The following is a 24,750-nucleotide window of genomic DNA, read 5'->3' as shown; positions in this document are numbered from 1 at the left end:
CATGACGAATTTAGTGCCGCAGCCAAATATTCTCCCCCGCGCTTCAAGTCACTTTTCCCTCCACCACTCATTGATATCCAGAGACCGACCATCTTTCTCGACGGACGTGATACCTGTTTCTACACTGACAGCCTCCAGTGGTACTGCGGCACCAATGTCTACGCATGCAGATCACCCTTCCACCGTCTTGAAAGCCTCTTACGTCTCTCCGAGCGGCTCCACCGACTTTCAGCATGTGATTGCCAAACCCGCCTCAAGAGCAGTCGGCGCAGAGGCAAAGACTGAATACTTGCGGGATCTACGAGCCTCGAGCAGGAAACTACAAGACGAGATCAATAAGTTCTTGACTGATAAAATGGAGGAAGATAAACAGGCGCAGAGTCGGGCGAGCAACGGAGGAACCTTGCTGCAGACAACACAAGAGGAGCTAGAGGAGGAAAACTATGGCGAAGAAGTCGCGGAGGACGACGCATGAATATATGCACTCCTATCACACCTCAGGGTATCTCAAAATAACATGGCTCACGCGTAAATGAGCAAATCAGCGGTGCTGGCTTTTGCCTGCAAGTTCGGCCTGCTTTCGGACCGCGCAGCCAAGATGAACAACCGAATTGCTGTAAATACGTTAGTTCTCGCAGCGCTGGAAGCTGATACCAGGACATCACTCACTCGGGAAAAGCACTGATGACGCTGCCACCAAGTCGCTTGTGGCAGACTCCACAGACGCGGTCTTCGTCGATGCGAACTTTCCTCCCTCTACCCCCTGTTTGGCCACCTTCTCCGAGCAGAAGAGCAGCTTGTACGCGAACCGCTTCCGCCTTCCTAAGACCGGCCGAGATCATCGAGTCGTTCAGAACAGTGTTGGCGTTGCGCATCCTCCCACGGAAGTAAAATTCCAGCTCTTTCACGAACAAATCCTCGGGAATCATCTCCAATGTCGAGCTCGCGGGTAATCTGGGACCATGTCGTGCCATCAATTCAATCGCCGGACCCCACATTGCCTTTTCCCCCTTTGGAGGGTTCAGGTAGAGGTTCAAGAGGATATGATAAACAGACGGCTGTTCGTCAACGGGGTCTGTTGTCGATTTTCGCCTAGATGGAGGCTTGCTGGTGTCATTGATAGTCTCTTCAAGATGAACTTGGTTGCAATACTCTTCTGCCCTCGCCGGGTCATGGAGTTTGAAGACATAAATTTCCAGGGCTTGCCGATGATTCCCCATCTTGTAGAACACAATGGCTCGCGGTTCGTAGAAGAGCGCTTGGTCTCTGGGTAGCAAACCCAAGGTCTTTGCCGGAGAGTACTGTTCCGAAGACTTGAGTAGAGTCAACAACTTGTCGAGGATTTCTTGCTGGTTGGTCGACTGAGCTTGCGTCAATTCCTCTAGATAGAGCGTGACCAGACGTTGATGTAGATCAGGTGTCAGGTCGTTCAGTTCATCCACCACATGCTCAAGATATGTTCTTGCCAGTCCTTTGTCGATGGATTCTAGGAAAGCCAGGACTCTATGGCGTGGTAACGATTCCGCATTCTCAGTGTCGGCCACAAATATTTCCATTGCCGCCTGGGGCTCGGTCTCTAGAGGCCAACGTGCGAACTTCAAGATCATGTCGATGAATGAAGGTCCGAGGTTCTGCAGATACGACACTGTTCTTGCAGGTCCGTGTAGTTGAGGGTCGACATCTTCAGTATGTCCGGCCTTGCCAAATCTCTGAAGTCTTTCCAGCGCTTTCCGATGGAGTCGCTTGCCATACAGAAATTCGATTAGGTCATTGTATCGCTCTGTCTCCTCAAGCTTAGCCATAACAACGTCTGGGTCGCAGAAGTTTGTGATTCGGAACAATGAACCTGCCAGTGACGGCGTAGCATACATATGTGCCCTGAAGAGGGTCGTGTCCACCAGTGTAGCGACGGCCAAGAGCTTCTCTCGGAAATCAACATCATCCAGAGTAGGGATACCGAGGAGATGATCCGTAACCCGTCGAATATCTTCGGCTTGCATACTGCCTTGCACTTCCGAAAGGGTGCGAATTGTCTGGTCCGGGTTGAAGAACCTTTGTAGCCTCCGACGAACATCGGCAAGAAAAGCTTGGAGTTCACGAACTGCAGTCTTGAGTTCTTTTTCAGACAATCCTTGGTTACTCGCATGCTCCATCGTCCTCACACTTCTGATGCTCTCCGTATCGGCTTCAGAAGGTGCAGCTTTGGGCTTCTTCGTCGGACTGGTCGTCGACTCAATTTTCTTTGATTTCTGGTTATTACCATCGTCTTTACATGAGTCCAGTGATAATTCTCCAGCTATGACCGGAGGGTACAGTTTAATGACCCTTTCCGGTGGCGCAGAGACTTCGCCAAACAAATCCAAAGCGTCCCTGAATTTCTTTTCGTCGAACAAACGCTGTGCCTTTTGCATTTTAACCTCTCGTAGGCGAGCAGCTTTGTCCTTGATGAGAGTCTCCTCGATCATCTCTAACAGACAGATAGCCTCGTCGAGATCTCCATTGTCGACCAATGAATCGATCTGAGTATCATAGTTGATGCCTTGCATTCTCCACACAATGCGTTCGCTTGCGACTAGAAAACCCTTTCCTTGATGCGCGAGACTGATGTTGGGGTTTGGTACCTGAAGCAGCACAGCGCCTGGCAGGTCTATGGATTGAAGCAATGTAAGTGTCTTGGGGTTTCGTACCTCAAGGGATCCTTTGCTGGCTTCTTGCAAAGCCAGAAGATACGGATAAGAGTATCCAATGGCTTGTGGAGGGCTTCGCCATGGTATCTGCCGTCTGCCTATAGGCTCACCATCCCGATCAATGAAGTGTGTATTGATGTCTCGTGCCAACAACATCTCATTGTCCCCAAGCCCCGTCGCTAAAGGCGTTGGAAGCATGCCTCCCATTCCGATGTAGCTCATTGTCCCTCCCAGCCTACTTGCCTCTTGCCCCGGAGCACCTCCGATACTTCCAGGCCCAACAATCGTTGTGATATCTCGAGAATCTGTGTGCAACAGAACGTAATGCGAACTCAAGCCAGCCACAATCTTCGTCCCGGAGGCCCATGTCAACGACTTGATGCTGTGTGATAGCGATACCTCAACAGCATCACCATCGAGTTCGCCATCATGCCACGACCACAACAGCAGTCTCCGCTTCACAGCGACAGCCAGTTTACTCACCAAGGTGGGCACTCCCGTTGTAGAATCCTTCACGATATTGCTTGTAGCTGCAAAGAGAGTAGCGCCTTTTGTGTTTGTCAATTGTTCTTGCAACTCGAAGGTCCCCAGGTCATGTATTGAGACAAGTCCATTGCTCAATGACAGAAGTATGTTTGCCTCTCTGAAAACAGCGAGTTGTTCTATCTTATACTTCGAGAACTTCTCGTATTCTCTAAGGAGCTCGGTCGATTTCGACGTAGAAGGACGGTCATCGGGATTTAATGCACTCGGATCTGTAGATCCATCTGCAGTGCTGCTGGGCGGAGAGCTTTTGACACGATAGATACGAAGGGAGCCAGTGTTTAGGCCGATGAGTAGTTGATCGCTGTGGGACAGGATCGATTCGATCTTGGATTTGTCCCTTTGTTTCAGCTCAATTATTGGCTGAGCCGTGAATGCCTCAAGCATCGGGGGCGCTCTTCGTGTAGCTTATTGATAGGCATGCGAAAGTGCTTCCGAGATCACTCTACGGGTTCGAGCAGGTGAGGCGGCAGTGTTGATGGTCCTGCCTGCGGAGGATCGACTGAGCACCGATTGGCTGTTGCACAAATGGCACTCACACGACGTCATTCCAGTGCAAAGTGGACAAGGCTGCGGTTACGAGGCAAGGCTGTAGGTTGTTTGAGGGCACCAATTCATCCCACACTGTGGCCATTGTGGTGATGAATCAGAAGATGGACACGTTATAGTACGCAGTAGCAGGCGCATGGCTGGACATGGCAGAAGATATTCAAGTCGTCGCTTCTTGTTCGTCGTGATAACAGAGAAGAATATTTCCATTAGTGTCAGTAGAAGGCTTGCCAGATTAAAACAAATTCCGCAGTATACCTTATCCTCACGCAACGTATTTAAAACACCTAACAAAACCACCACCGCCAATGCGGCCTCTACGTCGAAATCACCATGATATATTCCCACTGATAACTCATCAAGATATTCAAGTTATTCAGAAATGTCTCATTAATTCAAGGAGTTATCGTCTGAAGTCGTAAATGCTTGCGCAGTGCCCCATCCTTCATACGTGGACATATCACGGTGCATCCTGGTACTCGTTATTTTGGGTCTCCTGCTCGGTTTCCTCAGCTAGGCGCAGAGTTTCCTCCATAGTGACCATGTCAGCCTCCAGGTCAGCCAACATACTACCTAGATCACCGAAACCCTCCATTGTATCCTTGGTCTTTTTCAAGAGCTTCTCTAGAGAATCGGCATCTTTAGCCACGGCCGCCGATTTTTTGCGAAGCTGATCTTCTTGCTCCGATAATGCTTTGGCATTCGAGTGGATTGTCTTCGCGCGAGCTTCCAACTCGGCATCGAGACTCGAACCCGCGGCGGCCAGAGACGCCGCGAATGCTCTTTTGGCCTCGGCTGTTCGTTGGGCCGACGATGCTGCTGCCGACTGGGGTGCTGCTGAGGTTGAATTTGTCGACATTGCCGATCTGGTGAAGCTAATGGGCTGTACCACGTAGTATGGGCTGGAGTTAATAGTTCAATTGATCTGGATAACATGAAACTGGTCCACTCCATTATGCAATGAACTTCGCTTAGGGAGGGGAAGCGAGGGGCAGTGTTTCTGGCGGCGAATACGATTTTCGCTTATGTACGGATACCTGGTAGTATATGTCCAGAGTGCAGACTGATTGATGCATTCAGAGAAAGCAACAACGAAATAAGGACGCAGGCCAAAGCAATCTATTCTAAATCTTCAAGGATGCTCTTCTCATCGAAACCAACAATGAGCAAAAATACAAGCGAGAAGCATATCTTCCCCTAGGCTCGAGAATTCGTGACGAGGTCAATCAAGTCCAAGGCAGCCCCAGCTTATGCATTTCGACTGCTAGCTGGAAGAGATAATCTAGGCTTTCACACTGAGTTTTGGCTTTGGCGACATTGTCACCCCAGACATATCTGGAAACATTGTCAGCAGGCAATCTTCATAGGAGGGTGAAATGACCAACATTCCATGACGGCGAACTAATACGGCGCAAGTGTCAGGATGCTGTTCCATTGCCTTTTCCAAGTGCTCGGTCAAATCCTCCTCGAAAGGAGTGTTTTCGATGATTGGTATCCTCATGGTATCGTGAAAGCCGAGCATGCCCTTCCCTGGACCTTTGGGGATGCCTTTGATCTGTTCAATGTTGCTGATCTCGAAACATGCCGCTGTTCCTGACATCTTCTCGACAAGCAGGGTGACAAGCACAGCCCATTGAGAATGTGTATGAATGCAACAGCCAGCGCCGCGCTCGAAGGCAGCAAGAAACAAAGGCGTGCATGCTGATGGTTTGAGATCGATGGGTTTCCGGATATATTGTCGTGCAGAGGGTGGATATTTTGGGGTTGGGTAAGAGAGCACGAAAATATTCTCAGGCTTCATCAGTTCCTTTTGGACTCCCGAGGGCGCAATGAAGACATGGTCATCTTTCCGAATGCTAGTGCCTCCTCCAGTGCCAGTGACCCATCCTTGGAGGAATTAGTATCCGATAGAGAACGAGCACCTACTACCCTTACCAAGAGTATAAAATTGTTTGCATAGCGCCGGAATCAAGTTGGCTGGATGCTCTGGATCAGTAGATTGCACCAGGTGGTCATTGTTCTCACTAGACATTGCGACAGGCTCTTTGCAACCATCAAAACCCTGTAGATTAGGAGGATGGCAGTGAAAATTGAAAAGAGGAGAATGAAGCCGGTCCCACGCGCGAAGACACTTTTACTCCTGTAGGAAGTATTTTTTGTGCACATAGTGAAGGCGAGTACGGAGTACGAGTACCTATTGGACACGGATACCGTACGGAGTAAGCCTCACGAGGCTAAGGTGTTATCTGCCTAGATTAGGCACTACTAACTAAGATCCCAGGTTCCTAAGGGTTAGGTGCGCTATAGGGCAACTAGGTACCTGCTCACAGTAGTTGTAGTGGGCACCAGTGAGGGGGGCAGCCCCCAATTCCGTGTCCAATGTGAGGTATTGTACTCGTTTCGTACGGGTGATTAGCGTCACCTCTGTGTGGAGATATTGTAAAGGACACCTTTCTTTCACCGTCAAAACCTCAAAATATATCGGCTGCACTGGCATTTCCTTCTCTCTCTGATCTATTCCTCTCCACTGTCAAATCTTCCTTCGGACCTACATCACTTGTTTGTCCCCAATTTTCCACACGGTGTGCCCGTTATGAAGCTCAACGCAGCTATCGCTCCGGCTCTCTATGCGTCGGCCCTGCTCGTCGGCACCACGTTGGCGCAGGAAGAGGCCGCACCCTCATCCAGTGTCGCTGAGAGGCCCATCTTCACGGTAAGTCGAACGCATCTGGAGCCGATTCAAGACAGAATCTGACAAGATAGTAGCCCACAAGCCTTAAAGCCCCCTTTCTGGAACAGTTTACCGACGACTGGGACTTGAGATGGACACCCTCGCATGCGAAAAAGGAAGACTCCAAGAGCGATGAGGACTGGGCTTATGTTGGGGAGTGGTCTGTTGAAGAGCCATCTGTCCTGCCCGGTATTGTGGGCGACAAGGGGTTGGTCGTCAAGAACGCAGCCGCACACCATGCCATCTCCGCCAAATTTCCCTCTGTCATTGATAACAAGGGCAAGACGCTGGTCGTACAATACGAGGTGAAACTTCAGAATGGCCTGGAATGCGGTGGTGCCTACATGAAGCTCCTGAAAGAGAACAAGAAGTTGCACGCGGAGGAGTTTTCTAACACGTCACCCTATGTGATCATGTTTGGCCCTGACAAGTGTGGTGCTACCAACAAGGTAAGGGTCAATGCATGACTATGGGTGGCTGCGACTTACTTATGTACCCTTACAGGTCCACTTCATCTTCAAACACAAGAACCCGAAGACTGGCGAGTACGAGGAGAAGCATCTCACGAGCCCTCCACAGGCGAAGAACGACAAACTTACCCACCTCTATACTTTGATTGTCAATCCCGACAACACGTTCGAAATGCTAATTGACAACAATTCGGTCAAATCTGGCAGCCTCCTCGAAGACTTCTCTCCTTCAGTCAACCCAGAGAAAGAGATCGACGACCCCAAGGACAAGAAACCTGATGATTGGGTTGAACAAGCCCGTATCCCAGACCCTGCCGCGACCAAGCCAGAAGATTGGGATGAGGAGCAGCCATACGAGGTCGTGGACGAGGAAGCCGAGAAGCCTGAAGACTGGCTCGAGGACGAGCCCACCATGATCCCAGATCCAGAAGCAGAGAAGCCCGAAGACTGGGACGATGAAGAAGACGGTGACTGGATCCCTCCACAAGTTCCTAACCCCAAGTGCGAAGAAGTGTCTGGATGCGGCAAATGGGAGCCACCAATGGTCAAGAATCCTCTCTACAAGGGCAAGTGGACCGCACCATACATTGAGAACCCAGACTACAAGGGTCCATGGGCACCTCGCAAGATTCCCAATCCGGATTACTTCGAAGACAAGACCCCATCCAACTTTGAGCCCATTGGAGCTGTGAGTGCTATCCATCAGCCCTACTCCTGCTACATTTTTACTGACACATCCTAGATTGGCTTCGAGATCTGGACCATGCAGTCCGACATCACCTTTGACAACATTTACATTGGACACTCCGTTGAAGATGCTGCCGCGTTCCGTGTCGAAACATACGATGTCAAGCGACCGATCGAGGAAGCCGAGGAGGAAAAGACCAAGCCTAAGCCGTCAGAGTCTCCCAAGTCTCCCTCGGACCTCAGTTTTATGGATGACCCGGTTACATTCGTCAAGGAGAAGCTCGAGCTGTTCATCACCCTGGCCAAGAAGGACCCAATCGAGGCGATTAAGTTCATGCCCGAGGTTGCTGGCAGCATCGGTGGAGCCCTTGTCCTTCTCATCGCCATCGTCTCCAGTTTGGCCGGCATGGGTGGCGCTGCTGCCCCTAGCAAGGACGACATCAAAAAGAGTGCCCAAAAGGCCAAGGAAGCTGCCGTTGACGCCAAGGACAAGGCTGCCGACGCTGCCTCCAGCGGTGCCGAGACGGTCAAGGCGGAAGTGACCAAGAGAACCACGCGGTCAAGCGGGAATGCCGAGTGAAGAGCCGATGGCTGCTGCTAAACGTCTCTTTCAGAGGCTGGCACCGTCTTCTCTTTTATGAGTGAAGCGGCAAATGAGTCTTTATGGCGTTGATAAGTACGGAGTAGGTATATGGTTCGGCCTGTCGACGGGATCTTCCGCCACACGTACTGGAAGCAAGCGCATAGGTTTCAAATAAAAATAAGGAAGATGAAACTCTCAGATTTTGATGCTCGACGTTTCTGATATAGACCCACCTTCGTCCGTAGCATGTAACCCCCGCCCTTCATGTCTGCGATCTTGCCCAAAATGCTCCGGGTGCGGCTTCGTCTTTCGCGCGATATGTGAGGTACATGGCACACCGTCGGCAAGGCCAGTGTGCTTGGATTTTGGCCAAGGGGCATTCTGATTCCAAGGGGATCTACTCCCGCCAGAAGGTGCCTATCCTACGGCGATGCACCAGCCCGAAGGTAGGAGGCGAACCTGGAACGATTCCCGCCGGTCGTGGTCAAGAGTTGATGTTCTCCTGCGCGAGGCTCTACGGCGCGCGTTTCAAAGGTCGCTGGGTAGTAAGGAACTGGCTTGTGGCAGCCAAGCGTTCATAGCGACGTTGCTTTTTGATCCTTCGATGTCGGCTCTTCCTATCATACCGAAGCAGAATTCGGTAAGCGTTGGATTGTTCACCCACTAATAGGGAACGTGAGCTGGGTTTAGACCTTCGTGAGACAGGTTAAGTTTATCGTGCCAGGCATACATGTAGACAAGATAGTCAAAAGGTTGCACTGCAAGCCTTGTTCGCCGACGTACGATTGGACTTGATTGTTCTGCGTGAAAATCTATTCAGGTATCAAGTATCACCACCGAAACTTTGCTCATTCTCCCGAAGTCGCCACCTTTTCAATAGATAGACTGTCGCAGCAGATGCAACAACGTGAGGTACATGACCTACTTATGTCTGCCAGAGCTCACAATCGTGACGCAGCTTATATAGTATGCTTTCTCTTTTCTGGATACCCATACCACAACCACATCAATTTTTGATTTTTGCGGCCATGTATACTAGGCCATTGAATTCATTGCCCTTGCCTCAAGAACGCCCTGATCATCGCTAAAATGCATGCACTTGCTTTCGTGGCCTTGCCGTAGACGTCATATGATTCCTTGATCGATCGTCGTGACTGAAACATTTCATTGAACAATTTTCTGGCAATTGCTGATAGTCTAGCTGACATGCTGTTGCACGGCTTCCTTGGGCACAACGCCTTGGCTGATGAAGATGTCAATGAGATCTTGTAGAGGTTCCATGTCCTTCTTTGGCAACAAGTCGTAGTACATTGCCACCGTGATGAAGTGCACGAAACAACTGTTCAGTTCCAAATGGCGATTGATGTGCCAGAACGGATTGTCCCAGTGGTTGTGGTACAGATGAGCATAGCATCGGAACATCTGTTTGATGATGCTCTTGACATCTTGGTGATAGTGCTGAGGGAAGCCTGACGACTTGCCAATCCATTCATTCTGAGTTCCAGCCAGGGCAGTCAAGGATTGGTTGAGATTTGTCGGACCGGCCGCGATGGGGGTTTGTGCTGAATTTGGTGTTGAATCAACATCTCCAGACGCGAAGGCAGTGTTGGCAACATTTGGAGGTGGGGTGGTTGGGAAGGTCTTCTCATCATGAATCTTGCCAACTATCCACCTCTGAACTCGAACGATATACGAAGGTGCGGGGATCTTGGCTGGTCGACCATTTTCGAGCCAGGTGTAAGTAAGTCTTTCGACAATCAGCTCTTGCCTTTCCTTGAACAGTGTTCACATACCGTCCAGCCGACATTGTGGGGCAGCCGACTTCATTGCACAACGGCACGCCAGTGTTGGAATCTGCTTCTTGAATGACTTGGATCATGGCGGTAAGGAGTCTGTTCATTTCTACCACTGCAAAAAGATGTTACTATGCGCGTCCCATGACCGGCAGAACAATGCCTACATTGGTGGGCCAGCCACTCCCCTAATTCGACATTCTTCGGCTGTGCAGCAAGAGTGAGGAAGTTGCCCTTCACCGAGCACTTTGCATATTTTTCGTTCATAAACTTCTTCGGTTCTTGTTCTTGATAGATCCCCTCTTGACTAAAGTTGGAGGACGGAGAAGGTGAATTGGGCATAGTAGGCATAGGAGGCGCTTGTTGAAGGCTAGGTGATTGAGAGCCGTTATATTGCGCCTTGAGGTTCTGATTGCTCTTGGTGTTGCCTCTTGTGAAACCTTGACGGCTGGGGACATGGTCAGCTTTATGAACGGGCTTGAGAACACTGGGTAGTTAATCTCCACTCCACGATCGCGTTCTTGGGGGAAATACAGGGGGCAGATCATCGGCGGCTGGGAGAAACAAGCGGTGCAGGAGTCAAGCGAGAGAACAGAGAAAAGAAAGATACGTACACGCTCTGAAAGAACGTCGCCATTGTGCTAGAAGCGTTCTAGAACAAGTGTGGTCTTTTCCAACCACAGGTATCCCACAATCTCTGCTGTCTTCGAGAAAAGGAGTGTGGTGTTACTGTACTTGAAAGTGAAGGACGTATTGATACAGGAGTTGACACTAGTGACTTGCAGTAAGGGCGCCTGCGCCTGGGGAAGAAAGTTAGCCGAGAGACTCAACTGTTTGGGGAAATTTAGCCGAATCCGCAAAGGATTGAATTCACGAAGCCAACATGAATGCTCATGCTCTACAATACGGCAACACTGTTTGAAACCCGCTCTCTTGGTAATATCTGCCACTCTATGTCTTCCTCGTGATCCTGGGGTCTTTAGCCGTTAGAGCTTCCCACTGAATCGGCTACCTTGACCTTCGCGAAGTCTACCTCCTCTGCGTCAACACGTCTTGGAGTTACCTTTTGCAAGACACATTCGAGACGAGATTCTTCGCTGTTCTACCTACCCACAAATCTCGAGATGTCCTCGGACGTGGAAAGCGCCCACTCAAACAGTCGGCCCGAGGCTCAGGATCATCAAGATGTTTTGGATGGGGCAGACGCGTCCGACGATGGCGATCTCTTTGGCGACGACGATGAAGGATCTGACATGGCCAACGAGTAGGTCTTGCACCTTCACCACCCACTTGGGCGCTCACTGATCTCGTCGACAGGACAAATAGGAAACTAGATGACTCCGAACTCGATTCCGGCGACGATGAAGGGCGTAACGACCGGATTGCGGAAACGGTCGAGGGCGCCGAGTACTCAACCCCGGAGCAGAAGGCTCTGAAGCTGATGAACATCGACATGTCACGGGTCAAGCCGCCTCAGGGAGAAGAATTGTATCTTTTGAACATGCCAGAATTCCTAGGCGTCAAACACAAGAATTTCAACCCCGCAACGTACGAGCCTCCGGAGAAGCATCACGACGGCAGGGAACCGGCGGTCGATTCGGCCACCAAATTCTCCCCCTTTTCTACCGCAGCCAGCACCGTCTTCTGGCGCCGAGACCCAAAAACCCCCAGCCTTCTTCAATCAAATTCACGCGTCATACGCTGGTCCGATGGCAGCTTGACTCTTCAGATCGCTTCCGCCCCGAAAGACCACTACCGCATCTCAACCACTGCTTTGAGACAAGGCTGGCCTAAGAAGCCCGGCTCGTCTCAACCAGACTACGACCCAAACAAAGATACCCACAATTATCTTGCAGCCCCTCAAGCCGCCGTCGGCGTAGACATCCAGATTGTCGCCCCGTTTGACGCGTCGATGAAGGTCCAGCCCACAGGCGACATTGCCGACGAGTCGGTCCTGAAGCTCCAACAGTCCCTCGCTGCGGCGACACAGATGCACGATCCTCTGTCGAGCTTCAAAATCATCAACAAAGACCCCGAGAAGCGCAAGAAGGAGGCCGAGGAGTTTGAGAAACAGAAAGCCCGCAATGCTCGCAAGGTGGAGAATGCGCAGGACAGGCTCCTTCTCCGCAAAGACCGTGTCCTACACCGCTCCGGTCTCGGCGGACGAAGTGCTGGCCTGAGCATCCAGGGTCTCGAAGACGACGAAGGCATGCCCATGGCCCGAGGCACAAAGAGCCAAGCGCGACGACGCAAGACGAATCGTCGCGGAGAGATCTACTCCGACGACGAGGACGAAGACCTCCCGCGCGGCCGCGGACGGGAAGACGAGTACGACCGCGAAGACGACTTCCTCGCCGCGAGTGACGAGGAGCCCGAGGTGTATGACGACGAAGGTGGAGGTGATGAAGTCGACGCGGAAGACGACGACGACCCGGACGTGGACGACCTGGAGATTGAGGGAAGGGAAACGGTCATGGAAGGACGGACCAGGGGGGGCAATCGAGACATTCGGGACCGAGACCGCGACAGAAGTTCGACGCCGAAGCGCGCCGCGGAAGACGACGACGACGACGACAATGATGGAGACGCCGCTGCCGACGAGCCGAGGGGGAGTCCCCAGAGCAGAAAGAAGAGGCGCGTCATTGTCGATGACGACGAGGACGACGAATGAACGAGCCAGGGAGGGCACGGAGTGTTGGGGTTCCAAAACCTTTGTACAGCAATATAGCATGCGTGGTGTTGAGAGGCTGGCGAGCTATTGGGGGCTAGCCGTTGGGCTCACGCAGTGACGGGTGAAGCAAGAGGCATACAGTAATGTCAGCAGCGTTCATTCATCATCGTTCCCGAAGGCACACAGAAAACCACCCCCAAAGAGTGTCAACCATTCTGCCTTGTCTGTGCGTGTCATTCTCCCTCCCCTGCATGTCGCGACCGTGATATCAGCCTTGAAGCCCGACACACACCAAGCTGCAACTCATTCCGTACCTGTCGGGACACGTCTCCAGCGTTCATGTTCGTACGAGTGGACGGCCACCGTGCTGTTCCCATGGTCCTACAATGTCAATGTATGAGGCCGACCAATGATTCTACTATTTCGGAGCATTTGTTTCGTTCTAAAACCAGTGCTTCCATTTCCCTACATGTTACATACATACACGCGCATAGGTTGGCTCTATGCATCTCTTCTCTCTCTGTTTCTCGCTGAATCGTTCTACCAGTGAAAAAGTAAGACAAACGTGCATCCCTTCTTCCCAAGGTAGACAATGGCTGAAATAAGGCAAAATCAACATTGCCAATCAATACCCATTGACCCATTGCCCCATTCGGCTGCGTAACGCCCCCCTTCGAATGAACCGAAACACATGAATCTTTGCGCATCTCTCGTAGCACATTGCATGCAAATAAGCATTGGTCCTCGACTTGCCCCGCGCTCAGTGCCGGAGCATTTTACACCAGGTCGACGCGTGGTGACATACTTGGATGCTGGATATTGGACTCGGCGCAAGTGTCTAGCTCAATAGGTTTTTGAGACTAGGACTGGCACTTGCGCCGGAGCCGTCTCTTTTGTCGTCTTTGAGCCCCGTTGCAGCAGCAGCCGGAGTAATCGGACGTTGGTGTGGGCTTTCGGAGATTGGTCGAGGACCGAATCTCGGAGTGCCAGTGATGTCGCTGCTCGCATGTCTGGAATGAGATTGTCCTGGCTGCTCAGCACTAGCTTGCGGGATCAGCGGCAAAGGCTGTGTCGATGGAGACTGTCTAAGGACTGCTACCGATTGATGAGAGGGTGGTAGCGGCGGCGGTGGTGGAGGGGCATGGTTGTATAGCCTCGAAGTAGCCATGGGAGGTGCTGAATACCCATTCACAGGAGATCCCAGATTTGGTTGTCGTGGTGGATCAGGTGCATAGGATCGAGACAAAATGCTAGACTGTAATCCAAGATGAGGTGACTGAGCTGGAGGGCGTTCGAATCGTGGCGGGGAAGGGGGTCTGGCCCCTTGTGGAGGGGTTCGTGCGCTCTGAGCTGGGTGCTGATGGTGCGGAGGAGGACCGCCATATGATACAGGTGGAGGAGAATGTTGGACTAGGTGCCCTGCGGTGGGTAGAGGAGGCGGTGGCGGTGGCGGAGGCAATGGCGGCGGTGCAGTCGAGTAGGCATGGGTTGGAGGTCTGCCGTACCCGGGTTCATTATATGGAGGCCGATAAGCGGGAGGATATGCTGTTAGGGGTGCCGGCGATGTTCTGCGGCCACGAGGAATGGTTCCTGGTGCCCATCCAGCAGGGGTTTGCCAGCTCAGTTGTTTGGGAAGTGGCGGAACAGGCCGACGTTGTGGTGGACGAGATTGAGGAGGCAATAACCCTCCTTCCAGGTGCGGTCGCCCCACTGGATAATTCGACGAAGACGGCCCAGCATAGGGTGATTGATAGGCAGCACATGGCTCTGGTACAGGTTCCGGAGCGCGTTTTTCTCGGGGTTTGATCTGTGAGGGCGACGAAGGCGGTGTCAGCTCCTGCACGTGGCACTTGTGACATTGCCACATAGTTCGATCTTGGCTGTCGACAACGTGAATCACTCCGTTTGTGTCAGTGGGCTCGGCCTTAACGATTCCATTCGTCATGACAACGTCCGGTGCTCCATTTGCACCGGTGACATCCGAGAGCTGCGTCGCTTGCACTCCATTGACAGTAGATCCTGGTACATCTCCCGACTTCAGTGGCCACCAGCGAGGACTGACGTCCACCACACAATTGCAGCATATCCTGCCGCCTTTGGCAGTCTTCTTCACGATGTCGTCGATCATCCCGACAGCCCCAGTACCTTTAGGAGACTCCACGATAGGCGACGAGCGTGTATTGGCATCCTCGACATATCCCTGAGCGCCGTTAGCAAGGCCATTGATGGTCGATCCGCGCCTGGACACGGACTGCACAGCAGGTGCTGTGGTAGGTACGTTCGTGGTGAATTGAGCGGCTCTCCGGACTGTTCCAGTCACCGAATTGTCGACTTGCTTGTAAGTCCGTGCAAAGAGTTGCATGGCAGTTAAACCACCTTCCGTGGGTTCCAGCATTCCGTGTACAAATGTTGACGGTTGATGGCTTGGACACCAGATTCCAGCAGTGACGATGCCAGTTTCGGTCTGAAGTTTCATCACATTGACCGAGTCGCGACGGCTGCTCTTCACGGGGGCCACGTCAAACCCAAAAATGTAATCGGCTTGATGAGCACATCCCACGTGGAAAAAGGTGTTGCAGTTCGACTGGTGGCATTTTACTGTGGGATAGCCGCCTTGCTTGCAGATCTTGCAGATGGGTTCGAACCGGTCCCCTGGGATGAAGCCGACACCCTCAGCATCATCAAGCAGTTCAGCATTGCCAAATTTGATCTCTTTTGTCCAGAGCGCACATGTAATGTGCATCCAATTGTTCCATGCTGTTCTCTTTAATGCTTCTCGGGGATTGACTGGGCGTCCGGCAGCTTCTTGCTCCGTTCGCCAACGACGACTGGCCTCTTGGATGATTTCGCGCTCAAGCCTCTCCTTCTCACGGTCGCGATCTGTCTTTTTCTTGTGCGAAGGTCTGAGCGGTTCCATCAATTCCTGATGTGTATACTTCACCGGACAGAGAACACACTCGTACGTGGTCGAAACCTGCAGATTGTGGTCGTTTCTACACATGTCGCAAAACCACGGTTTGGTATTGGTCTTGGCCCCGACACCATAACAGGACCCATGAACATGCAATCTGCAGTCGCGACATTTGAGCAGTTCTTGCCCAGGCACATCGATAACTCGACATATAGCACAGGGGTGGATCTTAACCTTGGGTGGGTCGGGCTCGATTGGCGGCGGTTCTTGTGGCTTCTCCGGCGCCTTCTTCTTCTCGGGAACAACGTCTGCCGTCGCATGGTGTCCATCCCGGTCGGTCTTGCCTTTCTTCTTTGGTGGTTCTTCGGGCTGAATGATGTTCTGGGGAACCTCCATACCGGCTTTGTTGACTTCATCGACCGCACGTGGAGGGATAGGATCGCCAGACATCTGATGCGCTTCGAGGATGAGACGCAGCAGCTCTTCATCAACCCTCCGTTTAGCAGCTCGGCTGCCAGAGGCTGCGATTTTCTTGGAAACCTCCTCAATGTCCTCATACTGTACTGCATATTTTCGCCATAGGTAGGCGCACCTACCGCAAAGTGCTAGGGTAAGCCAACCACTTTTGTCCTTGCTATTCTTCGCGGAGGAATCCTTGGGTACGAGAGTGCCTGGAGGTGTACCTGGTGCGCGGCGCCATTGTCGTGAGTGATCCGTTGCACAAAACTTGCAGACAAATCCACGCTTCTTCTGGACTGCCTTTTCCTCGTCGAAAGCAGAATCATCTTTATCATCCGCAACATCGTCTAGAAGCTTGACATTCCCATCTTTATCGGCACGTTTCGATTCTTTCTTAGAACGTCGGCCTTCGTAATTACCCCAGATTTGTTGGCCTCTTTCGGTCTTTTTCCAGATATAATAGAATCTGACAATCCGTGATTCTTTCACATTTCCCCCAACATGGCGAGATACGGCATGAAGTTCGCTGCCATATTTGGCGACACCCTCTTCGAAACGCTTGATCTCCTCACGGTTCAAGTCTGGTTGTTTCAAGTCGGCTCTCAGCGATAGACTTTTCATGGCATCCAAGGCTTTATTCACGTCGAACTTGTTTTCGTACAGCTTCTCGACAGCCTTGGTTAAAAAGTCGACGGAAGAATCCAGCAAGTTGTACTGCGCCGCGAGGGGCTTAACCCTTTTCATGTAATCATCGACAAGCACATCCGCGTCCTCTGGTTTGTCAATGTCATCGCCTCCACGTTCTGAAGACTCGGGCCTTTCTGGCATCTTGAAGAGTAGCTGCGCAGTGTGTTCTTTCTTGCCCTTGATCTCCACGGGTTCATCATGACCACGAGGGATGTAGCCCACGGGCTCGTCAACCACCCACTTAGGGCGTTTGGGGCGCTGGTCTCTATCCGTGTCATGGCCTCCATCTTTCATTTTCTTATCTCTCTTCCCATCTGCATTTTTGTATTTCTTCTTGGCTTCTGCGGGTTTCACAAATTCCACAGGTCGGCCATGCCAGACACTGACATTCGCTTGATGGCGAGGCCCAAGTCGAGAGCTAGCACGAGGGTAGATCCGGTCGTCGTAATCCAGCGCATCTTCTACGCGCGAGTGGACTCCGAGATATCTCCACGGCCACAAATTTGCCTGTGCAATCTGAGCAGCCGTGGGGGGGGGATGTGCCTCGGGAACGGCACTGCTTTCGCGCGTGTCCTGAATCTTTGCCACAGGCTCGTCGTCATCCTCATCCATGAAGTCGTCATCATCGCCGTGAGCAGCGTCGGAGCCTGCTGGCGTATTGCGGGAATCCATCTTCAGCTCTTGCGCTCTACTGCAGGCAGCACAAGCCCATGCGAACCCTCGGGCGGGCTTCTTCAGTAGCGGGGGCCTGACGCATTGCATGTGGTAGGTTCTCTTGCAGACGGCACAGTCGACCGAGTCGTGATTGCTGGCAAATTGTTCGCATCTCGTACACTTCTTGCTCTCGCTCGTCAATTCTCGGCCCCTGCCAATCTCGACCAAGACGAATTTCCAGCGCTGGTCAAGGACGGTTTTGACATGCTGTGGAACATTGACGACGCGTTGTGTGGGTATGACCTCGTAGTAACGATGCATGTACCGATCGAAAAGCTTGTCAAACCAGAAGGAATCTTGCTGGCTGCGATATTCATCCATATTCGATATCTCCGACAGATGGTGTATATTACATTTTCCCCGGATAGAGTTGAGCGGACACGTATCCGAATGCATCGAGGCAAATACCACTCGGGTGTCTTGAACACGTCGCAGAATATCTTTCGGTCTGTAGTACCAGTTGACTCTAATCGCATCGACGGGGGCCTCGGGATCGTTCTTCGCATGTAAGAATTCCATGATACGCGCAAGGTAGTAAGGTTCGCCCGGGGGTTCGCACACCATATAGACATGATCTTGACGAGGTTAGCACAGTCAGGAACTCTATCATCTAAACAAAACTAACCGTTTGTCTGCACTGCTGTGCCATCATCTGCAACCAGCTGCTGCTTGGCGTTGAGTTTACGTCCGCACTTGGAGAAGCTCATCATGTTCGTTTCCACGAAGCCTTTCAGCGGCATGGCAGCGGTATGGCGGGACCTCGAATTGGCCGGCGGAGCGTGGTTTGCGGAAACAGGATGGCTACTGCCAGGATGTTTCCTCTTCTTCGAGGGCGCCGGTGCTGCAGCAGGGACCGGGGTTGAGGTGCCACCTGAAGGGACATTGTCCGAAGAGTGATCCATTGTGTAGTTGTTGACCGCCGTAAAACCTGAAGCGCTGCTATGTTGTTCGGCTGTCACAGCGGAAGATCTCTTACTTGAGCGGTTGAGTTTGGGCGACGTCTCTATCTCGAGGTCCAAATCCTTGTCCTCGGCGTAATTAGGTCGTGTCCCAGTACGATTTCTTGACCGAGTACCGTATGTACCAGCATTCGCAGCGAGCCCATTTTCTTGGGGAGGGTTTAGGGAGGAGGAAGACGCGGTAGCGGTCATCGGTTGAGATTGCGGCATCTCGAGAGTAGGCGCAGTTTCGGGTGCGGGCGACACCTCCATGCTGGTAGCAGCGCTATGTGCCGTTGCGCTTGGCGGTGCATCGGTCTGGGAGGTCAGGGCTGCATCTGGCTGCTTGTCGGGGAGACCACCTGAAGGCGTTGCCGCCTCTGATGGGATCTCAGAAGTCGACATGGCCATTCAAGGCGAAGGGAGCGCAGCTTTTGTGAGTCGTCAAGCTCTGGCTTTATTGCATGGCGTAGGCGGATGTGGGCGCAAAGTGTAGCGACGACGCGGGCTAGAGCGGCCAGACAACTGGGATGCGGAGTAGCACAAGAGATGGCGGTGTCGAAGACAAGAGTGCTACATTCAATGTCGTTATGTTGTCAAGGCGATGAGGGCTGGGGTTGGTGAGAGACGTAACCCGACAGTGTTCACAGAAGAAAATAGCGAGGGGCGAACAACGAGGAGGATATATCAGATCAGGCACGCGCTCGCGTGGCTCTAAGTCGGAATGCACTGCTGCTGGAGAGATGGCGCAGGTAGGCGGACTCTATTCGGCACAGCGCCAGAGGGTAGACAATCAGAAGTATCGTCGTCCAAATGGAATGAAAGCCAAGAGTAGTGCAGATTGGAAAGCAAAAGAGAAATGGTGGTTCGAAGTGGGTGGAGGGAGGAAGTATGAAAAGGGAAGAGGAAAAAGATGGGGAAAGGTGAGAAATCGGCGGAAGGTCAGAATGTGGCCCTAGTGCTGTGAGGGACGTCGCGAGGTTATTTAGTGAGTGAGGTGGCAGGTTGGCCTCGACGACTCTGGATAGCGATGGAGTGGAAGGGAAGACGGAGCAGACCACGGATGGGATGCCGAGATATTCGACAGACGAGTAGTGACTGGCCTGGACTAGGACGACCAACGACCACATGGTCTACGTAAGGATATTTAGAGTGACTTTGTTTGGAGGCAAAGCGACGACCCAAGACAAGCCACCATCGGCAGCCTGGCAGCTATTTTTCGTAGCCCGTCATCGAGAGAGAGACAGCCAAGTGGGCAGTGGACACACGAGACACGAGAGGCATAAACCTACTTCCTGTACCCACGCAACAGGTATTGGATGTGTTGCTTTGCTGTGAGGGGTGGAGACGAGGCAAACACGGATTCGTACAAGAGTCAGTGAGATGGGTGGTAGGTGAGGGCAATCTTGATCTGACACCAGGTAACAAAGAATCGGATTGAGGCCAGAAGGGAACCTCAGGTGCGAAAAGTGGAAGGGAGACACTGGGGCGAATAATTAGGATGATAGTGAGAATTTGTGCAGAGTAGTGATGCCCAAAAGGGAGCACCAGAGTAGAAAGAAGAACAACGGGAAGAATGGTGATGGGCAAAGGCCGGGCGCCTGGGTTGGTACTGTGCTTTGTTCCACCAGGTCTACAGGTTTACGGAGGAATGACTTGGTATCCGTATTTGCTACAGTAGAGGCAAATACGGAGGACCAAGCAGTCCATTTGAAATGTCTCTTCCCAAGGAGGCCATTTCCTCCTTATTGAATTCCATCTGATTTTTCCCTTGACATGGTCGGGATTCGGCCTTCGAGTAAGGATATAGCTGCCTTTGTTTCGACGACCATCGTTGACAAGAGACCTGGTCCCCGTGGCCATTGCACTTCCCTTGTCTGCCGGCACAAGATGGATGAGGTCGAAGGAAGTCTGTGATTCCCTGCCGTGGCAGGCCCCACCGCCGACTTAGCGCCCGCCTTGGCATCACATGACCAAACCCTTCCTCTCTAAAAATGACCGCATCTGTTGCTTGTCCTCCTCTTGTCAAGTCTCGACATCGGCCCCCAAGGTGTATCTGCGCAGGCGACACACCAGGAGCCAGTTTCGGGTCAGCCTTACCGCACACTTGACGCCTATTGCCACACCAATATCGCCCATAACTAACCCTTTGAGTTTACGTGTTGGCCCCGTCTATCAATTGGCCTTCAGGCTCGACAACAGTTTATCCTCTCCAAACAGAAATTACGCTCCCCACTCATCGGCCTTCATCGCTGGCAATGTGTCATGACTCCCTTCTTCCTTTTCCAGACCTTCCGCGCTCGCATTGCCTTCTCCCGACCATGCTCCACTGTCAAAAGACTCGGGTCAAACACGTCAGTTGTAACGAAAGCACTCTAACCCCAACTCCCACTAAGTCTGGGTGCACCCAAATTCATGGATGCTCCCCTGTTATGATCCTTGAATGTAATTGATTGTCATCTGAACATGGTGTCCACCAACAAAGGGAGGTATGGATGGCGTTGGAGTCGGAGTTCTCCCAGACAATAACGTGACCCCAACTGCAGGGCCGCAGAGATTCAGATCGCACTTTTCCATTTCCGTTCTAGACGTGTTTACCTGCATGTGCAACCGCCACTTCGCATCCAGATCGTCTTTCGCTTTTCGACGCTGGACCTTGCTTGTACCAAAATTCTGCTCCTAACACTACACCTCTGCTTCCAAGTAAGTTGGTCTTCTTGTGATATATTGGCATTGCCGGTGCGCGGGATGCTTATGGCTGCTACATGGGTGCTGCATGGCAACGTTCGACCGTGACACACGGACATCGCTCGACATTGGATCTCGCACGCGATCAGAAATACGTCTTTCAGCCAGTCGCAGGTATCAAAAGACACAATGATGAGTTCGACGTCGAGCCGCACGCTCGACACTCCCCGCATGGTCAGGCCGTAGAGCATTTGCCAACACGAACTACTTCCCATCCACCGCCGAGGCCGAATGAACCATGCCAGCCTCCGCGTTTACAGGCAAGTCGCATTGTACCAGTGGTGGGTGGGGAGTATGGGCAGTCGGTCAACGCACCACGGCCCATCCCATTCCTTCCAAGAATCTCATCCACTCCCGGACCCTCCCAAAATCCCCTCCTTTCTCTTCGCCATCCTAGATATGGACTGCCTTCGAAACTGGCTGACAACTTGGAACATTTGGGCGTACAATCAATCTACCCATGGCAGTCTTCCTGTCTGCTTGGACGCGGAATGCTTGAAGGTGAACAGAATCTGGTGTATACTGCACCCACGGGTGGTGGCAAGTCTTTGGTGGCAGACGTTCTCATGCTCAGAAGGATTATCGAGAATCCTGAGAAGAAGGCCATGGTTGTCTTGCCTTACGTGGCCCTTGTACAAGAGAAGTTGAAGTGGCTCAGAGCGCTTGTCGATGGCGTCGGTAAGAATGTCGATTTCTGTGAGAGCCAACCGAGCCAGACACGGTCTAGCTCCAACGCCTCCATTCGCGTAACTGGGTTCTTTGGTGGGAGGCTCAAGTCCTCAGCGGAATGGCCTGACTGCGATGTGGCAGTATGCACCATCGAAAAAGCAAATTCTATGGTTAATGCCGCAATCGAGGAAGGAAAACATGCAGGTTTCGCGGCTGTCGTGCTTGATGAGCTTCACATGCTGAACGAAGAGCACCGCGGATATATCCTAGAACTTCTTGCTTCGAAGTTACTGTCGCTTGACAGCGGCGTGCAGATTATCGGAATGAGCGCAACGCTTCCCAACCCCCAACTTCTCGCTAAGTGGTTGAAAGCCAAATTCTACATCGCCAAATACCGCCCAGTTCCCATCGAAGAACATCTGGTCTATGAAAATGAAATTTATCGAACAGCAAACGCCAAAGCCTTCTTCAGAACTGTCGGCCAGCTAACCGCCGAGGAAGTGGATTCGACACCGCGACCAAAACCTTGTCGCACCATATCCGAGCCCAAACACCAGGACCTGTCAAACCCTCTGACCAATGCTGTGGCGGCTCTGGCGGTTGAGACTGCTCTAGATGGTCACGGAGCTCTGGTATTCTGCAACAGTCGACTGGGAGCTGAAAGAACTGCATGTCTCATCAGTGATGCTATGCCTACGGATCAGTGTGATGTAAATACACTAGACAAGCGTCAGGACTTGATGGCGTCGTTGCAAGCACTGCCTGGAGGATTCGAAGCAACATTTGTCAAGACCATCTTGCATGGCGTTGGTTTTCATCATGCCGGACTCACCACTGAGGAACAGGAACTTGTCACAGAGGCTTATGATACTGGTGTGCTTAAGGTCATGGTGGCGACTTGTGGTCTTGCTGCTGGTATCAATCTCCCAGCACGGCGTGTGATCTTGAAAAGCGCTCGAATAGGTCGGGAGCTCGTGGGACCTGCAATGCTACGGCAAATGCGTGGTCGAGCCGGACGCAAGGGCAAAGACGAGTACGGTGAGACCTACTTGTGCTGCCATAAAGAGGACCTTGAAGCTGTTGCAGGGCTCCTCGAAGCAGAGATGCCTGCTATCCTCAGTTGCTTGACACCCGAGAAGCGAGGCATCACACGAGCGCTGCTTGAAGTTGTGGCTGTTCGCATGGCATCGAGTAGAGCATCTCTAGATCAGTACGTGCATTCCTCCCTGCTCTGGCACTCGACGGAGAGGGACGTGGTTGAAGGAATGGTGAAAGCCTCCATTCAGGAACTGCTTGATAGGGGACTCATCCAGACCCGGGAGTCGCTCGAGTGCCTTGAACCGACGGCGTTGGGTACAGCTGTCGTGGCTGCTGGTTTGAGTCCTGAAGACGGGATTTTTGTGCACTCTGAATTGCGACGTGCCCTCGAATCGTTCGTGATGGATGGAGACATGCACATCTTCTACCTCTTCACTCCAGTCCAGACCTCTGGCCTCGGTGAGATTGCTTGGTTGACATTTCGGGATGAGCTAGAGCAGCTTGACGACAGCGGGATGAGAGCACTGCGGCTGATTGGAGTCAGTCCTGCATTCGTCAATCGCCTCGTCAACAGCGGTGCTGCATTGAAGGAGACCACTGCGGACGAAGCCCGGGTTGCTAGGGTGTATCGCCGTGTTTACTCCGCCTTCCAGTTGCGAGATCTTTGCAACGAGATGCCAGTGCACGAGATCAGCTTGAAGTACAGCGTCTCCCGCGGACAGGTGCAGACACTTGCTCAGACCTGCCACGGCTTTGCCGCAGGCATGGTCCAATTTTGCCGAAGAATGGGCTGGGGTATGCTCGGAGCGGTATTGGAACACATGCTTGATCGACTCCGTGCAGGAGCCCGGGCGGATCTGCTTGAGATGGCGCAGGTCGCCTTCGTCAAAAGTCGCATGGCACGTATCTTCTGGGACAGTGGACTAAAGAGCGTCAGAGCTCTCGGTGAGGCTGACCCTTCGACTCTAGTCCCCATCATGATGCAGGCGCACGCCTGGAAGACAAAATTGCAGGGCGAAGCGGCAGAAAGATTCAAGAACAAATTGTTGGCCAAGGCTGAGGTCATTGTTGGCAGCGCAAATAGAATCCATGAGAAGCAGATGATGCTTGAATGGGAGGAGGAATGATACGAGGGTTCACTTCAATGCGGAATACCTGTCAGTAATTAATGACCTACTCATTCATATCTTGCATCGGGGGTTGAGAAGAGAGTCTTGTGTAGCCGCTCCAGCGCAGGAGTTGAAAATTAAACGACGACGGTGACAAGTCTGGATCACACGGACTCCCAACAGAACGACGGTAGAAGATTTTGCATGGCTTCCGGGGAAGGATGCATCAGATCTTCTTGACGTTGAGGCCGAACAGATTCGTTAAAGCTGACCAAGAATCAACTAACGAGAGCTGACCAGGAGATGGTCCGGGTGGATGATCGAACAAAGGTCCCTAAGGGTATTACGGGAGCACGGAGTACAGTACGGACTACTTCGTATTAATCAGGACAGTCGACTTCAATTCCGCACACTGCAAGCGGGTTCCTGGTGGCAATTGGGCAGATTTGACGATTCTCTGTCAGGATTTCATAAGCCGGTCCAAGGCCCCATTTTTACAGTACTACTCCGTACAATAACCCCTCTTTTGATGCCCACCAGGAAAAAGAGGAGCTTTGCAAGGGTCCCTGGTGCTACATAGTCCCCCTGTCGATGATGCGATGGCTACTGTACAGTATTAACGAACAGCTCGGTACGGGATATTATGAAGAGCAAGGGTCGCTAAGGTACATACTCGTACGAATACAGTACTATCCCAGTGCCTCTACGAGATCTACCGGAACTGCGCCGTAGCTACGACCTTGATTCGGTAATCATTTGCTAG

The 24,750-nt window shown here is 52.2% G+C and overlaps 9 protein-coding genes across 11 annotated transcripts; 4 read left to right on the top strand and 5 right to left on the bottom strand.

Annotated features, from left to right (window-relative positions):
- The first annotated feature begins 78 nt into the window (after positions 1–78).
- Positions 79–1,486, top strand: PV06_02923 (uncharacterized protein). Its single transcript, XM_016403666.1, has one exon. It carries the CDS (start codon positions 155–157, stop codon positions 473–475), a length of 321 nt encoding a protein of 106 aa, XP_016264671.1. The 5' UTR covers positions 79–154; the 3' UTR covers positions 476–1,486.
- PV06_02922 (uncharacterized protein) lies at positions 422–3,680 on the bottom strand. The gene is made up of 2 exons (XM_016403665.1): positions 670–3,680; positions 422–614 (listed from the first exon to the last, which is right to left on the bottom strand). Exons 1-2 carry the CDS (start codon positions 3,615–3,617, stop codon positions 542–544), a joined length of 3,021 nt encoding a protein of 1,006 aa, XP_016264670.1. The 5' UTR covers positions 3,618–3,680; the 3' UTR covers positions 422–541.
- A 485-nt stretch (positions 3,681–4,165) lies between these two features.
- On the bottom strand, positions 4,166–4,638 carry PV06_02921 (uncharacterized protein; the record flags this gene model as incomplete). Its single annotated transcript, XM_016403664.1, has 1 exon — positions 4,166–4,638. One exon carries the CDS (start codon positions 4,636–4,638, stop codon positions 4,240–4,242), a length of 399 nt encoding a protein of 132 aa, XP_016264669.1. The 3' UTR covers positions 4,166–4,239.
- Positions 4,639–4,808: 170 nt separating this feature from the next.
- On the bottom strand, positions 4,809–5,893 carry PV06_02920 (methylthioribulose-1-phosphate dehydratase). The gene is made up of 3 exons (XM_016403663.1): positions 5,715–5,893; positions 5,165–5,666; positions 4,809–5,114 (listed from the first exon to the last, which is right to left on the bottom strand). Exons 1-3 carry the CDS (start codon positions 5,809–5,811, stop codon positions 5,006–5,008), a joined length of 708 nt encoding a protein of 235 aa, XP_016264668.1. The 5' UTR covers positions 5,812–5,893; the 3' UTR covers positions 4,809–5,005.
- A 376-nt stretch (positions 5,894–6,269) lies between these two features.
- On the top strand, positions 6,270–8,457 carry PV06_02919. Of its 2 annotated transcripts, XM_016403661.1 has the most exons (4): positions 6,270–6,492; positions 6,546–6,959; positions 7,015–7,668; positions 7,723–8,457. In XM_016403661.1, exons 1-4 carry the CDS (start codon positions 6,373–6,375, stop codon positions 8,245–8,247), a joined length of 1,713 nt encoding a protein of 570 aa, XP_016264666.1. In that variant the 5' UTR covers positions 6,270–6,372; the 3' UTR covers positions 8,248–8,457. The 2 variants fall into 2 exon arrangements, with proteins under 2 accessions (XP_016264666.1, XP_016264667.1); XM_016403662.1 differs by having other exon boundaries at positions 6,546–7,668.
- A 565-nt stretch (positions 8,458–9,022) lies between these two features.
- PV06_02918 lies at positions 9,023–10,774 on the bottom strand. Of its 2 annotated transcripts, XM_016403659.1 has the most exons (4): positions 10,658–10,774; positions 10,211–10,491; positions 10,044–10,158; positions 9,023–9,997 (listed from the first exon to the last, which is right to left on the bottom strand). In XM_016403659.1, the coding sequence occupies exons 1-4, from the start codon at positions 10,678–10,680 to the stop codon at positions 9,448–9,450; spliced, it is 969 nt and encodes a 322-aa protein (XP_016264664.1). In that variant the 5' UTR covers positions 10,681–10,774; the 3' UTR covers positions 9,023–9,447. The 2 variants fall into 2 exon arrangements, with proteins under 2 accessions (XP_016264664.1, XP_016264665.1); XM_016403660.1 differs by lacking the exon at positions 10,658–10,774 and having other exon boundaries at positions 10,211–10,643.
- A 183-nt stretch (positions 10,775–10,957) lies between these two features.
- Positions 10,958–13,094, top strand: PV06_02917 (uncharacterized protein). The gene is made up of 2 exons (XM_016403658.1): positions 10,958–11,307; positions 11,361–13,094. Exons 1-2 carry the CDS (start codon positions 11,168–11,170, stop codon positions 12,712–12,714), a joined length of 1,494 nt encoding a protein of 497 aa, XP_016264663.1. The 5' UTR covers positions 10,958–11,167; the 3' UTR covers positions 12,715–13,094.
- A 51-nt stretch (positions 13,095–13,145) lies between these two features.
- PV06_02916 (uncharacterized protein) lies at positions 13,146–19,421 on the bottom strand. Its single transcript, XM_016403657.1, has 2 exons — positions 18,111–19,421; positions 13,146–18,060 (listed from the first exon to the last, which is right to left on the bottom strand). The coding sequence occupies exons 1-2, from the start codon at positions 18,832–18,834 to the stop codon at positions 13,553–13,555; spliced, it is 5,232 nt and encodes a 1,743-aa protein (XP_016264662.1). The 5' UTR covers positions 18,835–19,421; the 3' UTR covers positions 13,146–13,552.
- Positions 19,422–21,081: 1,660 nt separating this feature from the next.
- PV06_02915 (uncharacterized protein) lies at positions 21,082–24,284 on the top strand. The gene has a single exon (XM_016403656.1). It carries the CDS (start codon positions 21,189–21,191, stop codon positions 24,003–24,005), a length of 2,817 nt encoding a protein of 938 aa, XP_016264661.1. The 5' UTR covers positions 21,082–21,188; the 3' UTR covers positions 24,006–24,284.
- Positions 24,285–24,750: the final 466 nt, after the last annotated feature.

The sequence above is a fragment of the Exophiala oligosperma genome, assembly GCF_000835515.1.
Source record: "Exophiala oligosperma strain CBS 72588 unplaced genomic scaffold supercont1.3, whole genome shotgun sequence".
Taxonomy (NCBI): Eukaryota; Fungi; Ascomycota; class Eurotiomycetes; order Chaetothyriales; family Herpotrichiellaceae; genus Exophiala; species Exophiala oligosperma.
The sequence above is the reverse complement of the archived record's forward strand: the minus strand, read 5'-3'. Positions and strand labels throughout refer to the sequence as shown.